The sequence below is a fragment of the Phacochoerus africanus genome, chromosome 7 (assembly GCF_016906955.1).
Source record: "Phacochoerus africanus isolate WHEZ1 chromosome 7, ROS_Pafr_v1, whole genome shotgun sequence".
Lineage (NCBI taxonomy): Eukaryota > Metazoa > Chordata > Mammalia > Artiodactyla > Suidae > Phacochoerus > Phacochoerus africanus.
Window position 1 is genome coordinate 63831568 of NC_062550.1, and position 17794 is coordinate 63849361.

Genomic DNA, 17794 nt, shown 5'->3' on the forward strand with positions numbered 1-17794 from the left:
AAAAGCGATATTTGCTAAGTGCAATCAAACGAGGTATGCTTGTATAGTGTACATTTTTGTGTTGTTTGACTTGCATGGTTTTTGCCTGTTCTTTGGCCTCGGGGAAGTGAGAAGTGAGAACTCGCAGCTGCAGACCCTTAGGTACTCACGAGGGTCGCGGCCGGCCCCCAGCAGTGCGCACAGCCGGGATGCATAATGTGAAAGGGTGAGTGGGTGAGTGGGGCGCCCGGGGCGGGTGGGTGTGTGTACTGGGAGGGGCTCCCGGCTCCCGGCTCTCGGCTCTCCCGCGTGCCTAGAGCACAAGCTCCAGGTTGCAGCCAAGCATCTCCGGGTTGCAGGGCGGGAATGTGCCCTTCCCCCTCCGGCAAAGTTTGAGAGGCCGCAACGGAAGCAGGAACTCGGGAACCACAAACCCCGGGTTGGGCGGGATCTGCGGAGCCTCCCAGGCGTCCTCGCCCAGTGCCTTGCGGATCTGCGGCTCCTGCCCCGAGAGTGCGGGGCTGCCCAGCAGCGGGAGGCAGCAGGGCCCCGTCTTCCCGCCGCCAGGTAAAGGCTCTCCATCGTCTCTTCCAGCCCCCTGCGTCGCCACCTGAAGGGACAGAGCTCCCCGCTTTCCCGGGGCAAGGCTCCCTTGCCACCTCCCCCGCCCAGGGGGTCTCCACGCGGCCGGTAGCAGCGGCTCCCCTTACCGTCACCAGAGGCAGAAGAATAGTTTAGTGAGCGACGTACATTTCCCCAAAGGAAGGGCAAGTTTTCCATTTTTTTCTTGTACGGTTTGTCTCCTGTATTCATCGAACCTGCTAATTGTCTAATACTCTGTAGGGTGTGTGTGTGTGATTAAGTTAGATTATGCTGTGCGTAAAATGTTTTCCAGCATTTGACAGTGTTGTTGCAGGTGCGTTGCCGGGACTCGAGCAAGCAGGCATGCGCTTCGTCTCCCTTCCACCTGTATTCGTTCCCCTCTCTCAACAGGATTCAACTTCACTTTGGGCTTTTATTATTATTATAAACTTGTTTTGGTATTTCTATTGTAAAGTAGACGTAAATTTTTTCTTTTTATCATTTTTAAGTGTGCAATTTTGTGGCATTGGGTACTGTCACATCATTGGGTAACTGCCATTCTATCCATTTTCAGGACACTTTTGCGATCCCAAATAGAAACTCTACCCATTAAATAATAACTTCAGGGAGCTCCTGTCTTGATTCACTGGTAACAAATCCAACCAGTATCTATGGGGGTGTGGGCTGGATCCCTGGCCTCCTCAGTGGGTTAAGGATCCTGTGTTGCTGTGAACTGTGGTGTAGGTAGCAGACGCTGCTCAGAGCTGGTGTTGCTGTGGTGCAGACTGGTAGCTACAGCTCAGATTGATTTGACCCCTATCCTGGGAACTTCCATATCTGGCTGCGGCCCTAAAAAGACAAAACAACCCCCCCCCATTCCTTCTTCCACCAACCTCTGGTAAGTTCTACTTTTCGTCTCTGCATATGCCTATTCCAGGTACTTCATATAAGCTCAATCATACACTATTTAAGCTTTTGTATCTAGTTTATTTCACTCGGCATAATGTTTTCTAGATTGTAGCCTGTATTAGAATTTCATTCCTTTTTGTTGCTGAATAATATTCCATTGTGCGTACATACCACCTTTTAAAAATCTATTAATCTTTAGACCTTTAAGACCTAATAATAATGGATTAGAAGAATTAAGTTACCTAATAATCATTAAGTAACATTAATGAGAAGCTCATGAGTACTGCTCACCATCCAGGCGTGTAGGTACAGTGAAGATGCTAGTGCTGATAACACAGCCCCTTCCCCTGCATCCCCTGGCAGGAGTTCAGGTTTCTTTGCAAGAGCTTGGGAAGAGACTCTTTGAATCCATTCAAGTGAAGTGTTGGCCGGGTTTTTCTCTTTTGTACCTGTTTTGTTTTCTCCAGTGACTAGAAGAGACTTGCAAAATGTTGCAGCATAAAAACGTAACTTGTGCCAGGATTGTTTTTTTTCCTTCTATCTCCTCTGCACCTGTGGCATATGGAGGTTCCTCCAGCCAGGGATCAAATCCTAGCTGCAGCTGTGATATATGCCACAGCTGCAATACCAGATCCTTAACCCTCTGCCACAGTGGGAACTCCTGTGCTAGGATTCTTAACCTGGAGAGTCCAGGAGCAGTATTCAGAAAGTCTGTGAACTTGGGTGGAAAAGTTTGTTTCACTAACCTCTAAATGCAGTGTAGTGTTTCCTTTAAGAGCCATGTAGGCAAAAGCCACAGGAGTATTAGTGGTGGGCAGCTCTGATTTAAAACTAGTAGAGGAGGTACCGTCATGGCTCAGTGGTAATGAACCTGGCTAGTATCCATGAGTTTTTGTGTTCAATCCCTGGCCTCACTCAGTGGGTTAAGGGATCCGGTGTTGCTGTCGCTGTGGCATGGGCCAAGAGCTGCAGCTCAAATTTGACCCCTAGCCCAGGAACTTCCAAATGCTGAGTGTGTGGCCCTAAAAAAAGACAAAAATAAATAATCAGTTAAAATCAATAGAAGTTACAGATCTTTCCATATCATGTTACTTAATGCATAGATCTCAAAATCGTTACATTCAATGCTACTTCCAAACTGAGGCACTGATTAGACATTCCCCTTGTTTTTTTTAATCACATGATTGATTTTAACTGAAAAATGGGGCTTGGGAGTTCCCGTTGTGGCACAGCGGAAATGAATTAGACTCATAACCATGAGGTTGCGGGTTGGATCCCTGGCCTCACTCAGTGGGTTGAGGATCCAGTGTTGTGGTGAGCCGTGGTATAGGTCACAGATGCAGCTTGGATCCTGTGTTATTGTGGCTGTGGTGTAGGCTGGCAGCTGTAGCTCCAATTCGACCCCTAACCTGGAACCTCCATATGCAGCGGGTTTGGCCCTAAAAAGACAGAAAAAGGGGGGGGGGGCTAGTAATGGGTATAGCTCATAGAATTCTTGAAGGATTAAATGACATGGTATATGTAAAGTGCTTAGCATAGAGAGTGGCCTGTGAAAAATATACACGCTACTCTCTTTTTGGCTTTGCCCATGGCTTTCGGAAGTTCCGGGGTCAGGGATTGAACCCATTCCACAGCAGTGACCCCAACAGCTGCAGTGACAACACTGGATCCTTAACCCACTGCACCACAAGGGAACTCCTCAAAACATGTCTTGTATATATTTTAAAACATATCAGAAGGGAATCTAAGCATCTCCAGGGTACTAAAGATTTCATGACCGGAGTTCGCATTGTGGCTCAGTGGTTAATGAATCCGATAGGAATGATGAGGTTGCGGGTTCGGTCCCTGGCCTTGCTCAGTGGGTTAAGGATCCAGCATTGCTGTGGCTGTGGTGTAGGCCGGCAGCTACAGCTCCAATTCGCCCCCTAGTCTGGGACCCTCCATATGCCGCAGGGGGAAGCCCTAGAAAAGGCAAAAAAACAAAAAAATAAATAAATAGATAGAAGTGGTAATTCTGCCCTAGGCTTCATTTAGTGAACAATTTGTATTCTGGAAATAATGAGGATAGTTTCTGATAGAGCCTTGCCAGTGTAAATTTTTTTTCTTTTTTGGAAGAACCAACTCACCAATGGAGTTGGCTTTATACATATTATGACTTTTGTGTGTTTAGGGATTTCCAAAAGAACAGTTGCCTTTACACTTTCCTTCACCTGAGCCAAAATGTTCCCCCTGTAGATGGGCTAATTCCTCAAATTAGATTAATAGGGTTAACCTGCCTCTGGGGTGATACTTAAAAATAGGCAGCAACAAGAAAGGCAGCCTCAATTTCCTCATCCATAAAATGAGGAAAATAACAGCTTTTTTTGGAGACCTGGTATAAGGATCAACTAGGACAATATATGTAAATTTCTTAGTGCATTGCCTACCAATCAGTAGGTGACTTAAAAATGCTCCTAGTGGAGTTCCTGCTGTGGCTCAGTGGTAACAAAGCCAACTGGTATCCATGAGGACGTGGGTTTGATCCCTGGCCCTGCTCAGTGGGTTAAGGATCCGGTGTTGCTGTGAGCTGTGGTGTAGGCGGCAGCTCCAGCTCCAATCAGACCCCTAGTCTGGGAACTTCCATATGCCGTGAGCACGGCCCTAAAAAGACAAAAAAAAAAAAACAAACCAAAAAACCAAAAAAACAAAAACCTCATTGTTAATATTGAGAACGGGAATTTGTCTAAACCAATTATCACTGCTTTATCAATGGCCAGAGATTTTGTGGTTCTTCTCCCTCCTGGTTAGGAGAGGAAGGATTTTAGAGCCAAAACGCAGGCCTACTGTTTAGGACTTCTTTCATAGACACTTGTCACGATTTTAAGGATTGATTGGACAGTCTATGTCTATGTGCTTACTAGTTTTTTGCCCATTTTTGTAAAGAAAACTTGTCTAAAATCTATTAAAATGAAAACAAATTTTAAAAAAAACTTGTTCTGGAGTTCCCACTGTGGCTCAGCAGGTTAAGAACCCAACATAGTGTCTGTGAGGATGAGGCTTGGACCCCAGGCCTTGCTCAGTGGGTTAAGTATCCGGTGTTACAGCAAGCTGTGGCGTAGGTTGCAGATGCTGCATGGATCCTGCATTGCTGTGGTGTAGGCTGGCAGCTGCAGCTCTGAATGGACCCCTAGCCTGGGAACTTCCATGTGCTGCCAGTGTGGCCTTAAGACAAAACAAAAAATACTTGTTCATTTCTGTCCTTTTATAAGTTGTGCGTCATTTACATTGACTCGAAGGAAATGAAATGTTATCTTTTCTAGGTTTGTTGGAAGAAACGAAACTCATTGATGCTTTCCTGTGTTTGTCCTACAGAGAGATTTCATCACCTGCACAATATTCCTGAAGCAAACCAAGGCCAGAGGGGGAGTTACCCGACCTTTGAAGACTCCAGCTAAACTGACATTTAAAATGTTCTTCATGGGAGGGTGGAGCTGGACTTACACTTTCGTAATAATCTGTTCCCTGACGCTCCAGCTGTCCACCAGTCAGACCTGCCCCACTGAGAGTCTGGAGGATGTGGTCATTGACATCCAGTCGTCCCTTTCCAGGGGAATCAGAGGCAATGAGCCCATACATACGTTAACTCAAGAGGACTGCATCAATTCTTGCTGTTTGACAAAGAACATATCAGGTAAGTACTGGCACTTGGGCAACTCTTTCTTCCTTGGGTTTTGTGGTATACGTAGCTGGTGGATGAGGCTGAAGAGTCTGTAAAAGTGATGCTCATTAGGGTAGAAAGGGGGGGGGGGTGACAAAATCACCAGGGATGTTCTCCGGATGCCCACCCCTCCCCTAAGCTGAGCCAAAGTTATTGATGAGACGATGTATAGCCCTCAGGTGTCTGGGTTGAAAAAGGGTTGCAAACCATTGGTGTTATGTTCTAACAGACATCTGGGATATTGAAAACAAAAGTGCTGGGAGTTTCCGTTGTGGCTCAGTGGTTAATGAATCTGACTAGGAACCATGAGGCTGAGGGTTCGATCCCTGGCCTTGCTCAGTGGGTTAACGATCCGGCATGGCCGTGAGCTGTGGTGTAGGTTGCAGACAGGGCTCGGATCCCGCGTTGCTGTGGCTCTGGTGTAGGCCGGCAGGTACAGCTCCGATTCAACCCCTAGCCTGGGAACGTCCATATGCGGCAGGAGCGGCCCGAGAAATGGCAAAAAGACCAAAAAAAAAAAAAAAAAAGTGCTATTTAAATTCTTAGCTACTCTCTGTGTGGAGTGTTGGAATACAGTGATATAAAGACACATGTGGAAAGAGGCAAGATATGGATGAATTTCCTGACTCCCCTCAAGGAAGTCAGACTGATGGCTTCATAGATATCTAAGATGCTCTCAGGATGCAAGAGAGAGATGAGATCATTTAGATCCATTTCTTTTTGTTTGTTTGTTTTGGGCCGTGCCTGCAACGTGCAGAAGTTTCCAGGCTAGGGGTCAAACCCACACCCCAGCAGTGACCTGAGCCACAGCAGTGACAAAGCCAAATCCTTAATCCCCTGAGCCACCAGGGAACTCCTAGATCCATTTCTTAAGGTTCGACTCAGTAGTGAGTTGTGTCAAGATTGCAGCATCAGTATTTCTATGTATGGTTGGATACACAGTTTAGCAAATGGAAGTCTTCTTTCTAACTAATGTGCTGCAAAGAAAGTGTTTTGTCAAAATTACCATCGTTTAGATTTTTAAACCCCAGTTCTTTAAAAATTGCTTTCAGTGACTAAGCTAAGGAAAAGGAAATGACTCAGCAGCCAGGAGGCAATGAACAAAGGTTTTTGCGTTGACCACCCGGATGAAGTTCTTCCTGCTCGCCCTGCTCTTTCAAAAATCTTATTTCAAAATAATGCTCATAGAACCTTTCGTTGCAGGGGACAGAGCATGTAACCTGATGATCTTCGACACTCGAAAAACAACTAGACAACCCAACTGCTACCTGTTTTTCTGTCCCAGTGAGGAAGCCTGTCCCCTGAAACCAGCAAAGGGACTTAGGAGTTACAGGATAATTAGAGGTAATATAAACATTGTTCTTGGTTTTTTTATGATTGGTATTATTTAAGGATATGGTTCCTATGAAAGATTTCCTACAAAAGAGTCTAAGAAAAACTACAAAAAGGAGTCATTAATATAGAGGCATATCACTAACATCGCATGGTTAAAAATTCAGTCGATTCCACCAAAACATCTTTTTCTTCCACTGAAAGACATATACATGATAGTGTTTTGTTTTTGTGTTTACCTTCATAAGATAAAAGGCACACAGTCCTTTCATGAACACATTTTGAAACACCTCTTTTTTTGGGGGGGGTCTTTTTTTTTGTCTTTTTAGGGCCACACCCATAGCACATGGAGGTTCCCAGGCTAGGGGTTGAATTGAAGCCACACCACAGCCGCAGCAACGCAGGATCCGAGCTGCGTCTGCGACCTATACACAGCTCACAGCAACACCAGATCCTTAACCCACCGAGCGAGACCAGAGAGCGAACCAGCAACCTCATGGATGCTAGTCAGGTTTGCTAACTGCTGAGCCACGACGGGAACTTCTGCAACACCTCTTTAGAACCACGTCAGCAACAATGGAATAAGTATACAGGTGTCCAGGGTGACTGTTTTGAAAGGGTTAAAACCCATGTGAATACAGTATATAAAATTCCATTACATGTGTCATTAGGTTCCAATGATTTTGTAATCACATTATCTAAATAAAACTCAGTGGATTTTATCACCCACACCTGGAGGAAAACTCATTTAAAAAGTATTTATTGATGGAGTTCCCGTCATGGCTCAGCAGAAACCAATCCAACTAGGAACCAGGAGGTTGTGGGTTCGATCCCTGGCCTCGATCAGTGGGTTAAGGATCTGGTGTTGCCGTGAGCTGTGATGTGGGTCACAGGTGTGGCTTGGATCCCACGTTGTTGTGGCTGTGGTGTAGGCTGGCAGCTGTAGCTCTGATTAGACCCCTAGCCTGGGAACCTCCACATGCTGCTAGTGCAGCCCTAAAAAGCAAAAAAAAAAAAAAAAAAAAATTCATTGAGAATCTTCCATATGTCAAATCTGTGCAAAGCACTGGAAATATAGTCTCCATACTTGGAAGTTACATATTTGCTCAGAATACAGAAGATAAGTAAAAATAATATGATTATTTGGATAAGTCTTGGGGAGATGTTGGCTTGTTAATTTTTCAGGAGGAAATGCTTTCAGGTGCCAAATTTCCTTTAAGTTTTAGGAAGTTTTTGTTGTCATGCCCTTAGGTATTAATACTGTTCTCTTTGTTCATTTATTCAATACGCAACAAATTTTATTTAGCATCTCCTATGCACCAATCACTTTTTACACTCTAAGAATACAAAAGTACGACACTGAGCATGAAAAACAAGGTTCTCACCTCTGAAATTGCTATTTTAGGAGAAGGAGACAGTAACCTTAATAAACAATCAAAAAATAGAGTTACCAGTGCTATGAAGCTAATTGAGCTCAAGACAAGATAATAGATCATCGCTGAGTGGACGTTCTGGATTAGGTGATCAATGCAACCATCTGTGAAGAGGAAACCCCTAAACTGAGATCTGAGCAGTCAGGAGCCAGATGTGAGAAGATTGTGGAAGGACCCTCCAGGCAGAGGGAACAGCCTATTCCAATATCCTGAGGCATAGTGGTTTTGGAGTGTTTGTTCAAACCCTCCAATCTCAGCTGGCTGACTCATTGTGAACCATGTACAGAGTGATATGCAAGCAGTAAGAAAAGCAACCATCACATCAGGCTTTGTATGGCATAAGGCGATTTTATTTTAGGTGGGCGATGGGAAGCCATTGGAAGATTTCAGCAGGCATGTACCGTGGTGTTTTAAAGGTGATTTCTCAAAGCTCACCATGACCGCTCTATTGGGAATGGACAATGAGGCAACAAGCAGCCGGGGGACAAGTGGGTAGGATGAGATCCAAGTGAAGGGAGGTGGCCTTGGGGACCAGGGATGAGGTGGAGGGAAGTAAACATTCGGGCTGTTTCCAAGTAGCAGTTGACAGGACTTGCTGAGAGGCTTAGATGTGGGGAGCGAGGTCAAGAGACCAGCGAAGCCGAGTTTGAGTGTTTGGCTAGAGCGTCTAGAGGATGACAGCGCCCTCTACTGGGGAAGATTTGCGGAGACGCAGTTTAGGGCTGGGAGGGAGGGTGCAAGCGGGGTTCTCTGGGCCAGTTTGCTGCCCAGGGCGCTGGACACGGATTCAGCTTTGTCCCCTGGCGAGGCTGTGTCTGAGTTTTGTTCATGAACCAGGAAAACCTGATGTAGCAAACATTCCCTTAAAATAGCATAAAGCACGGATTGCTTGTGTAAATTCTTCCTAAACAGGGATACAAGCCCATGTATAAAATGATTGGCAGCCAAGGGACAGAGTTTCAGTTTTGCCAGATGAAAAAGTTCTGGAGATGGAGGATGGCGATGGCTGCACAACTATGTGAATATTCTCAATGCTCGTGAACTTTACTGTTCAAAGGGGTTAAAGTGGTAGATGGTGTGTGGTATATTTTATCACAATTTTTTGTTGTTGTTTTTGTCCTTTTAGGGCCACACCCACGGCACATGGAGGCTCCCAGGCTAGGGCTCGAATCTGAGCTGTAGTGCTGGCCTACTGCCACAGCCACAGCAATGCAGAATCCAAGCCACATCTGCGACCTACACCACAGCTCATGGCAATGCTGGATCCCCAACTCACTGAGTGAGTCCAAGGAGCGAACCAACATCCCCCTGGATGCTCGCTGGATTCATTAACTGCTGAGCCATGACTGGAACTCCCAAAACTTTTTTAAAATCGTAATTTTTTAAAAAGACCATGGCACAGAACAAATTAGGCTTCTCAGAACCTGAAATCTTACCGCGTGTGGAAAGAGTCTTGTTCTTCTCCTGCCCTTTCTGGGCTTCCTGGTGGCCGGAGTGGCTGCCCCGACTGTGGCCCTGTCACGTCTGTATATATTCTTGGCTAAAAGCATTGGGGACCTACCGTGTCATGTGGATGTAGCTTCCCACTGTTCCCCTTTTTTCATCACCCAGAACATAGCAGAGTGTGTTAGATACCCAGGGATGTATCCAACAGGAAATGGACATCCCAGTCTGAATTTCCAAAGAGGTCAGGTCTCAAGACACTAATTGGAAGGTTTGTTCTTCTCCTTCAAGAGCTCCCATCAGGTGGAAGTTGGACCATCACATCCGCTTCTATGATCCCTTCTCACTGTCTTCATTGTGTCCTTTCTTCCACTGTCAGTGTGTAGTCCCCACGTGTATCATCTGTTTCGCAATTAAAGAATATTGAAGAAGTTATGGGTAATATAATCCAGTAATTCTACTTCCATAAAATCTGTACCAAAGAAACATCTATTGGTATGAAACTGTTTATCATTTAATTAGTAGAAAAAGTGAAAACGGCACTTTTAAAATTCATTTAAAAGATATTAGTTTAGGAGTTCCTGTTATGGCTTGGCAGTAACAAACTGGACTGGTATCCATGAGGACTCTGGGTTTGATCCCTGGCCTGGCTCACTGGGTTAAGGATCCAGCCTTGCTTTGCAGCTCAAATCTGATGTTGCTATGACTGTGGCAGCTACATCTCTGATTTGACCCCCTAGCCTGGGAACTTCCATACATCATGGGTGCGGCCCGAAAAAGACAAAAAATAAAAAGAATAAAATATATTAGTTTAAAAGTCTCTACAGCATAAATGACAATTGCTAAGGAATGGTTGGGTGTAAAGTATGATGGATTCACCTGAGGAAATGAGATTGCAGATATTAAAAAATAAGTTTGAGGGAGTTCCCTGGTGGTCTGGTGATTAGGACTTGGTACTTTCACCTCTGCGGCTCAGGGTCAATCCCTGGCCTGAGAACCACAATCCAATATCAAGCTGCTGCATGCCATGGCCAAAAGAAAAAAAGGTTGAAATACATAAATAAAATTTCAGGTGAAAAACACCCAGTTGTTTTTAAATTACATGAAAAAAATCCAAGGTGTACATAAATGTTGATAGTTACTGGGACCTAATGATAGAAATGATAGTTGAATTTGTTTTTTAACTTTCATAATACTTTTCTCATGATGTTGCTTTTATAATACCTGTATAAAAGGCAGTATCTGGTGAAAATTCTCTCTAATGGAGATGGGAGAAAGGGAACTTGTTACGTTCATAAACCTTTTAAGGCAAGTGTGAAGGTAAGGAAGAAAGTGGAATTAGAGTTGAACAGTTCCTGTGGTAGCCACCAGGGGGCACCATCAGCTCATAACAGGTTAATATCTAGAGGCAAAGTGGACTTGGTGTGCAGTGTGGCTTGACTATATCTACAGATGTTTACTAATTGTGTTTGTAACTCTCTTTATGAATCTGCCCATGTTGGATTGAGATTACTCATAAAAATAAATTATCTGCCTCCTGTTTAGAGTGAAATTCAATAGGCATCTGTTCAGTGGTTTAGTTCCAGCTGAACTCTTATTTCCTATAACTGATTGATATTTATAGGCCGAGAGTTTGAAAGATGATGGTTTTCATTCTGTAAAACTATTGCAGCTTGTCATTATTTAATGTTTGTTTGTTTTTGCAGCCTGGTGGTCTGTCATTCCACTAAGGACTAGACTAGGGGAATTCAGAAATAGAATAAGTTGAAAGTCTGTTTGCTCAACTGGTTTCCAAGCAGTAGCCCCTAAGTTTTTATCTAGTGAAGTCACTTGAAAATGAAACGCAAAAGAGGGGTCAAGGGCACAGGGCTGTTTTCGGGCTCCTTCTGTGGCTCATCGCTATGTGACTGGGAGAAAACACCACACCCCCATGGCAAACAGAGTGGGTGAGGTAAATGGTGTAGGTGTCGGGGCTCCCTGTGTGTTTCTAGGATCTTTGCCAGTGGATGAATCTTATCAAGAAATGGGACTGGCCCTAGCTTTGCTTTATTTATGTGCTTGCATTCTTGAGAAAGAAAACAGCTGTGTTGGTCACTCTTGTCAGTGGAACTTATTTTTTAACTTCTGAGTTCACGCACATCACAGAGCATTTAATTAAATAGTCTTTTAAAAAGACTTTAAAATGAAAAACGTTGAACAATGGTACTCGCCCTATCCTAACCTTTTTTCCTTGTGCAAGTTTAAGCATCTTCGAGTATTTGTCTCATTTCTCTCCTTCAGTCAATAATACAGCCCAAAGTTTGATGATGCCATGTTATTATGTGTGAAAGAACTTTTAAAAATATGAATGACTGTTCAATATAACACACCTTATACGTAAAACAGATACAGTGAATTTTATGCACATTGATTCAAATGGTTCTACTTTGAACAGATTTTATTTCTCTCCCTATGTGTGAACTTCTTAAATTTGCTAAAGCAAGGACTCCACCATGAAAGAGAGTAAATTATGATGAAATTAATATTGCTATATTGAAATATACTATGAAAAACCTTATGGGGTCCCTGGAACACCTATTAAATTCAATGAAGATGAACATAAAACCAAAAAAAAGGAAATATGTTGAGTCCTGTTCTTTTTTTCTTTTGAGTCCTCTTTTAACATGACATGACCTAAAAATACAGACGCTGTTTATCTCGTGGTGACGCTGTATCTACAAATGACATGTCACCTGTAGCAGAAGCTCTTCGTCAGCATTATTGGAGGAATTTCAGGGATAAAGATTCTATTTTAGTGTCCTAGAGCAGATGTCCACAAACTTTTTCTGTCAAGCACTAAATAATGGAGTTCCCATCACGAACATGACTAGTATCCATGAGGATTTGGGTTTGATCCCTGGCCCTTCTCAGTGGGTTAAGGATCCGGCATTGCCTTGAGCCATGGTGTGGGTTGCAGATGTGGCTCAGATCCCGTATTGCTGTGGCTCTGGTGTAGGCCGGCAGCTGCAGCTCCAATTTGACCCCTAGCCTGGGAACCTCCATATGCCATGGGTGCAGCCCTAAAAAGACCAAAAAAAGAAAAAAAAAAGAGCTAAATAGTAAGTATTTTGGGCTATTCAGGCAAGTCTTTTCGGCTTAGTGGGCCATAAGCAATCTGTTGGACCTCCTCACCTCTGTCCTTATGGTAGAAGCAGCCACAGACAGTAGGTAAATAAGTGTGGACATGCTTGTGTGCCAATAAAACTTTATTTATGAACACAGAAATGTGAATTTCATATAATTTTCATGTGTTACAACATAGTATCCTTTTTTTTTTTTCAATTGTTTAAGAATGTGGAAACTGAGTACCCCTTGTTGCTTAGTGGCAGTGAACTCAACTAGCATCCATGAAGACTCTGGCCTCTCTCAGTGGGTTAAGGATCTGGCATTGCGGCAGGCTATGGGATGGGTTGCAGTTGCAGCCCAGACCTAGCATTGCTGCGGCTGTGGCGTAGGCCAGCAGCTGCAGCTCCAATTCGACTCCTAGCCCAGAAACTTCCATGTGCCACAGGTTCAGCTCTAAAAGAAAAGAAAAAAAAAAAAAGACTGTCGAAACCATTCTTAGTTCACAAGCCATCCAAAGAGAGGTGGCAGGCCAGATTTGGCCATCAGGCCACAGATTACAGACCCTTGTCTTAGATGCACTATTAAGTGACAGTTCTAAAGGACCTCTGAACCATGTGACACTTAGAGAGTAGTCCAGGATGTCATGAAGGGAATTGCCTGGTGCTTAGGACTTGGTGCTTCCACTGCTGTGGCCCAGGTTCAATCCCTGGTCTGGGAACTGAGAGCCCCCTTCAAGTTGCTGCACACCACAGCCGTCCCCCCCCCCGCAATGATGTCATGAATCTGAAGTTGCCTCTGGATCTATTCGTTGGCAGAGAGGTGAGTGAGGTCAAGTTTAGAAACTAGCATTGAGGAGAGTTGAGAAAGAAAAAGGGAAAAGAGAACAGGGAAGAATGAACCAGTAAATACTAGGAAATTCCTTTGCTTCCTTCCTTGGGTTTTCTGCAGTTCTAGTCTAAGTGGCATGATCAGCCAAGTAGCAGAGGGAGACAGAGCCATTCAGTTGGTCTTTCCCAGCCCCAGACTGCTTTAACCGGCCTTTTCAGTTTGAGCTGCGACAGACGGCATGTGTGACAAAGAGCAAAACTCTAAACTCTCTCACCCAGGAGAAGGAGCAAAGGTTGGTTCCTGCTCAGCAGGAGTGGGGACTGGTGATTTTCAGTTCTTCATGTCAGCCATGTGGCCACCATGATTTCAACTATTGGTTCCATGGTCCTCAGAACCTAAGATATTGGCCCTAAAATTTTAATCTTCAAGTTAAAAGGAAATATCAGATTGCTTCCCTGCCCTGAGTGTGGTGCTGAAGTCTGTTTTTTCATGGAAAAATTGCCATCAGCTTTGTGCTGCTGCCATGGATTTGGTGCCCTCAGAGGAGACAGCCCCGCTAACCGGGCCCCCCACCTCCTGGAAGCAAATCACTGGGGTGCGGCCTCCTCTCCTCATTGTCGGTGGCTTTCCCCTCGCCCCCACCCCCACTGTGCAATCTCCCCTCCCCATTGCTTGCTCCCCCGTTGTCACCGCAGACCCGCTGGCACAGCCGGTGCCACACACTGGCTTTCTTTGCCAGTCCTCTTGCGGCAACATCACCCCACCTGGCCTCCTTCCCTGGCCTTGGCCCCTGAGCAACCCAAGCTTCCTAAACCTCTTGCTCCCCATGCCGCCCAGCATCTCTTAGCATTTCTGCGGGGGTGGGGGGGCCCTCCCCCCCCTTTCATTAGCCCTCCTTATCATCCCCTGCACATTTTTCTTCTCCTCTGACCCGGAACACTAGAAATAAAACACAGCATCTGGGGGAGAGGCAGTGTCCTCTAGGACTGATTTAGCAACTTGTAGTTTTCCATTTTGTACCATGAAACATCAACTGTCAGCAGTTCGAGGGCTTACTGAACATGCTTGATAATGTTTGTCTTTTTTTAAACCTCCCTTCGTATGGAAATAGGAAAGTCTTCCTTTTATCTTCTATTTCCAGATTTTCCGTCTTTGCGCACAACTGGTTTGCCAAGCCAAACAGTAGCCCAAGAAGATGGTCGCTTCCAGGGCGGGTCTTCACACCGCCTCCCTCCCTCACCCCCTCCTCGGACAGGGTATTCCAAGCCCACCGTCTTCTGGGGGGATTCATTTTCTCAGAAGTTGGGATCCTCAGGTCACGTGGAAAAACTACTCAAGATTGAGCTAGCCAGTCCACAGTTGCCTGTTTATAAAGACGAAGGGCATTCTCAGAAGTCACCGTCTTCGTCAGAACCCAGAGGAGCTCATCTGCTGGCAGAAAAGGTGACAATGTTTCCCATGACAGTGGCAGAGGCTTCCCTGCGCACCCTCTGGACCACTCCCCAGCCCGCATCTCTCCCCACCCCCAGCTCCGCAGGGACGCCTTCTGGGACGTCTCCACCTGGGGCGACCCCCTCCACGCCACCTGCAGCCACGGTCCCTGGCACGACCACAACTGCCGTTCTGACTTCCACCTTTAGGGCTTCGACCGACTTGAAAGGCCCACTAGAAGCAGGGCCCTTTGGAGACATTTCCAACCTGCCTCTGAACAAGCAGGATGCCCGGGACCCTGCCCTGTTGCCCTTGTCCAAGGTGGATCCTTCCGCTCCAGATGCAACCGCTTCCCAGGAAGATGGGAAGGCCAGTCCAGGCCGCTTCCTGAGCAGTGTTCTAGGAGGTCAGCACGGCCTTTCACTTGAAAAGTGGCTCCTCGTTGGGACCCTGCTCTTCGGCGTTGTGTTCCTCGCCATAGGCCTTGTCCTCGTGGGCAGAACGCTCTCAGAATCCCTCCGCCGGAAACGGTACTCGAGGCTCGATTATTTGATCAATGGGATCTACGTTGACATCTAGGGAGGAAAACGAGAGGTCTCTTAAGTCACATAGTTACTCGTAGCCCCCGTGCAGGGAGTTTCTGCTGACTTGCTGATCGTAGCGGGCTTTTTCAAGTAGTTTGAAGACAGGCCGATGCCTCAGACCACTTTGGTTTTGCTTGTGCTTCGACGAGAAGGGAGTGAGGAAAGAACCAAACTGGGTAATGTGAGTGATCTGTCTCTAAAATATTAGCAGAAAACAAAGCTGTACCTAAAGCAATAAAGAATAATTGCCACATAAATTGGAAAATGACTGCCTTTTTTACAAGGAAAAATGGTTAGGACTCCAAGGCTCCCATTCGTTAATATTTCTGGTCCAGATAAAGTCAACTGTTTATGATATTAATTCTAATGGATTTACTTTCCTTTTTACACGAATTCCAGTGAAATTTATTCCAGATGTATTTCCTTCCAATTAAATATTTGAATAAATCTTTTGTTTCTCAGTAATGTTCTTTTAAGTGAAGGGTCCAGCTGGATAACTTTACATTTATTCCCATCAGCAAAATGATTAAATGATGAAAATATGTGTTCTGAGTTAAAAATTACAATCTCTTCCCCCCCCCCATTTCCCATCAGTGAGCAAAAGAGGTTCCTTTGGGAGAATTCTAGCAGAATATTAGTCTGCATGGAGAGGATGATAAGTGAGGTCTGATAAATGGCCAAATCTACTTTAGGTCTGTTCTAGTTAACTTTTTTTCAGGGGGAAAAAAAAGTTATTTTCTAGGCATTTTCTAAACTTAAGTGAGCTTGAAATGTAACAAATTATTTTTAAATCCTTAACTTACAGCCAATTTTGGCTTTATTTGGAATAACATTGGAAATAATAGCACTTACAATTATAGGCATATTTCATTTTATCGTATGTCACTTTATCACGCTTTGCAGATACTGCATTTTTTTTTTTTTTTTTTTTTTACAAATTGAAGGTTTATGGCAACCCTGGCTCCAAGCAAATCTGTCAGCACTGTTTTTCCAACAGCATTTGCTCACTGTGTGTCTCTGTCACATTTTGGTAATTCTTGCAATATTTCAGACTTTTTCATTATTATTATATTTGTTCTGAGGATCTTTGATGGATGACCTCTGATGTTACTACTATGATTTGCTGAAGGTTCAAATGGTGGTTAGCACTTTTTAGCAGTATTTTATAGTTAATATATGTACCTTATTTTTTAGACAATGGTATTGCACATTTAAAAGATGGCAGTATAAACATAACTTTTATATGCACTGGAAAACAAACAAAAAAAAATCATGTGACTAGCTTTATTGCAGTGGTCTGGAGCCGAACCCGCAATATCTCCAAAGTATGCCTGTTATTAAATAATTAGTATACTGTAATTTGTATTGGTTAGTTATTACAATATCAGAGAAATCCTGTTAATAATGAAAGCTAGCCAAACAAGTTACAGTGGGGGAACTGGAAATCCAGGAGACCACGTGGGTCAGTTTGACACCCCACCTCTCTGGATTTCAGTTTGCCTATTTGCAAATCACGTGGTTCTGTCCCTTTTAAAAGGGTCCCTTCCCTTTCTAAAGACGAAGTGAAATTCGGGTGAAAATGCATACAGTGAGCGCTAGAGGGCAGTAGCTAGCTAATAAGTAGAGCAAGGAAGACAAATACAGACAATGACAGAAACAGGCTTTTCTCCTCTTTCCTCCTTCTCTTCCCCTGGAACCACCCCCCGACCTCCACCCCCGGTTTACACTAAGCTCATAAAGCTCATTAAGAGGAAAGCTGGTCTATTGAAAATACTACTTTTCATATATTTTCCAACTTAACAGCTTGACACAAATCTCCAAGGGGTTTACATAAGCTTTAAGTAGGTTGAATAAATAAAACCTTGACTCAATTTAATTTAACAAGTATTTATTGAATATCCATATGTAGGCCAGAATCAGATTAGTAACTAAGTGCCTTGGAATTTTTAAATTTCTCCTCTCTTTGTTAACAGAATTGGATAGTGGAAATAAGGCTTTCTGTGGATGTTTATAAGCCCTTCTCCTGGGTCTTCTGTAGCTCTCATCCACTCTGCTGCCTGCAGTCTTTCCTTGTAATGGAGAGCTTTGACTGGGAGCCCAGATGAGAGATGCTGTGGGCCCAAACTCTGACCATGACTGTGGAGTTGTAGATGGAGGAGGACCACGGATCTGAGATGTCCTTCCCAGGAGAAAAGGGTAGTGCTTCTCGCAACACTCCCTGCTTATGACTCTGTCACCATGGGGGTGAGATGCTGCATGAGGCAGTACGGGGAAGAAGCCTGCATCTGCTTCCTTTTATTTATTTATTATTTTAGGATCGCACCCACAGCATATGGAGGTTCCCAGGCTAGGGGTCCAATCAGAGCTACAGGTGCCAGCTTACACCACAGCCACAGCAATGCCAGATCTGAGCCGTGTCTTCCACTGACGCCACAGCTCCTGGCAACGCTGGATCCTTAACCCACTGAGCA

The 17794-nt window shown here is 44.6% G+C and overlaps 1 protein-coding gene across 2 annotated transcripts; it reads left to right on the forward strand.

Annotated features, from left to right (window-relative positions):
* The first annotated feature begins 353 nt into the window (after window positions 1–353).
* On the forward strand, window positions 354–15580 carry MANSC1 (MANSC domain containing 1). Of its 2 annotated transcripts, none has more exons than XM_047787526.1 (4): window positions 354–746; window positions 4822–5140; window positions 6371–6511; window positions 14450–15580. In XM_047787526.1, the coding sequence occupies exons 2-4, from the start codon at window positions 4918–4920 to the stop codon at window positions 15316–15318; spliced, it is 1233 nt and encodes a 410-aa protein (XP_047643482.1). In that variant the 5' UTR covers window positions 354–746; window positions 4822–4917; the 3' UTR covers window positions 15319–15580. The 2 variants fall into 2 exon arrangements, with proteins under 2 accessions (XP_047643482.1, XP_047643481.1); XM_047787525.1 differs by having other exon boundaries at window positions 355–546.
* The last annotated feature ends 2214 nt before the right edge of the window (window positions 15581–17794 follow it).

Coding starts and splice junctions, on each gene's coding strand:
- MANSC1 (XM_047787526.1), top strand. CDS start 4,918: ATGTTCTTCATGGGAGGGTGGAGCTGGACTTACACTTTCGTAATAATC. Junction 5,141..6,370: donor TTTGACAAAGAACATATCAG/GTAAGTACTGGC, acceptor CTTTCGTTGCAG/GGGACAGAGCATGTAACCTG. Junction 6,512..14,449: donor GAGTTACAGGATAATTAGAG/GTAATATAAACA, acceptor TTCTATTTCCAG/ATTTTCCGTCTTTGCGCACA.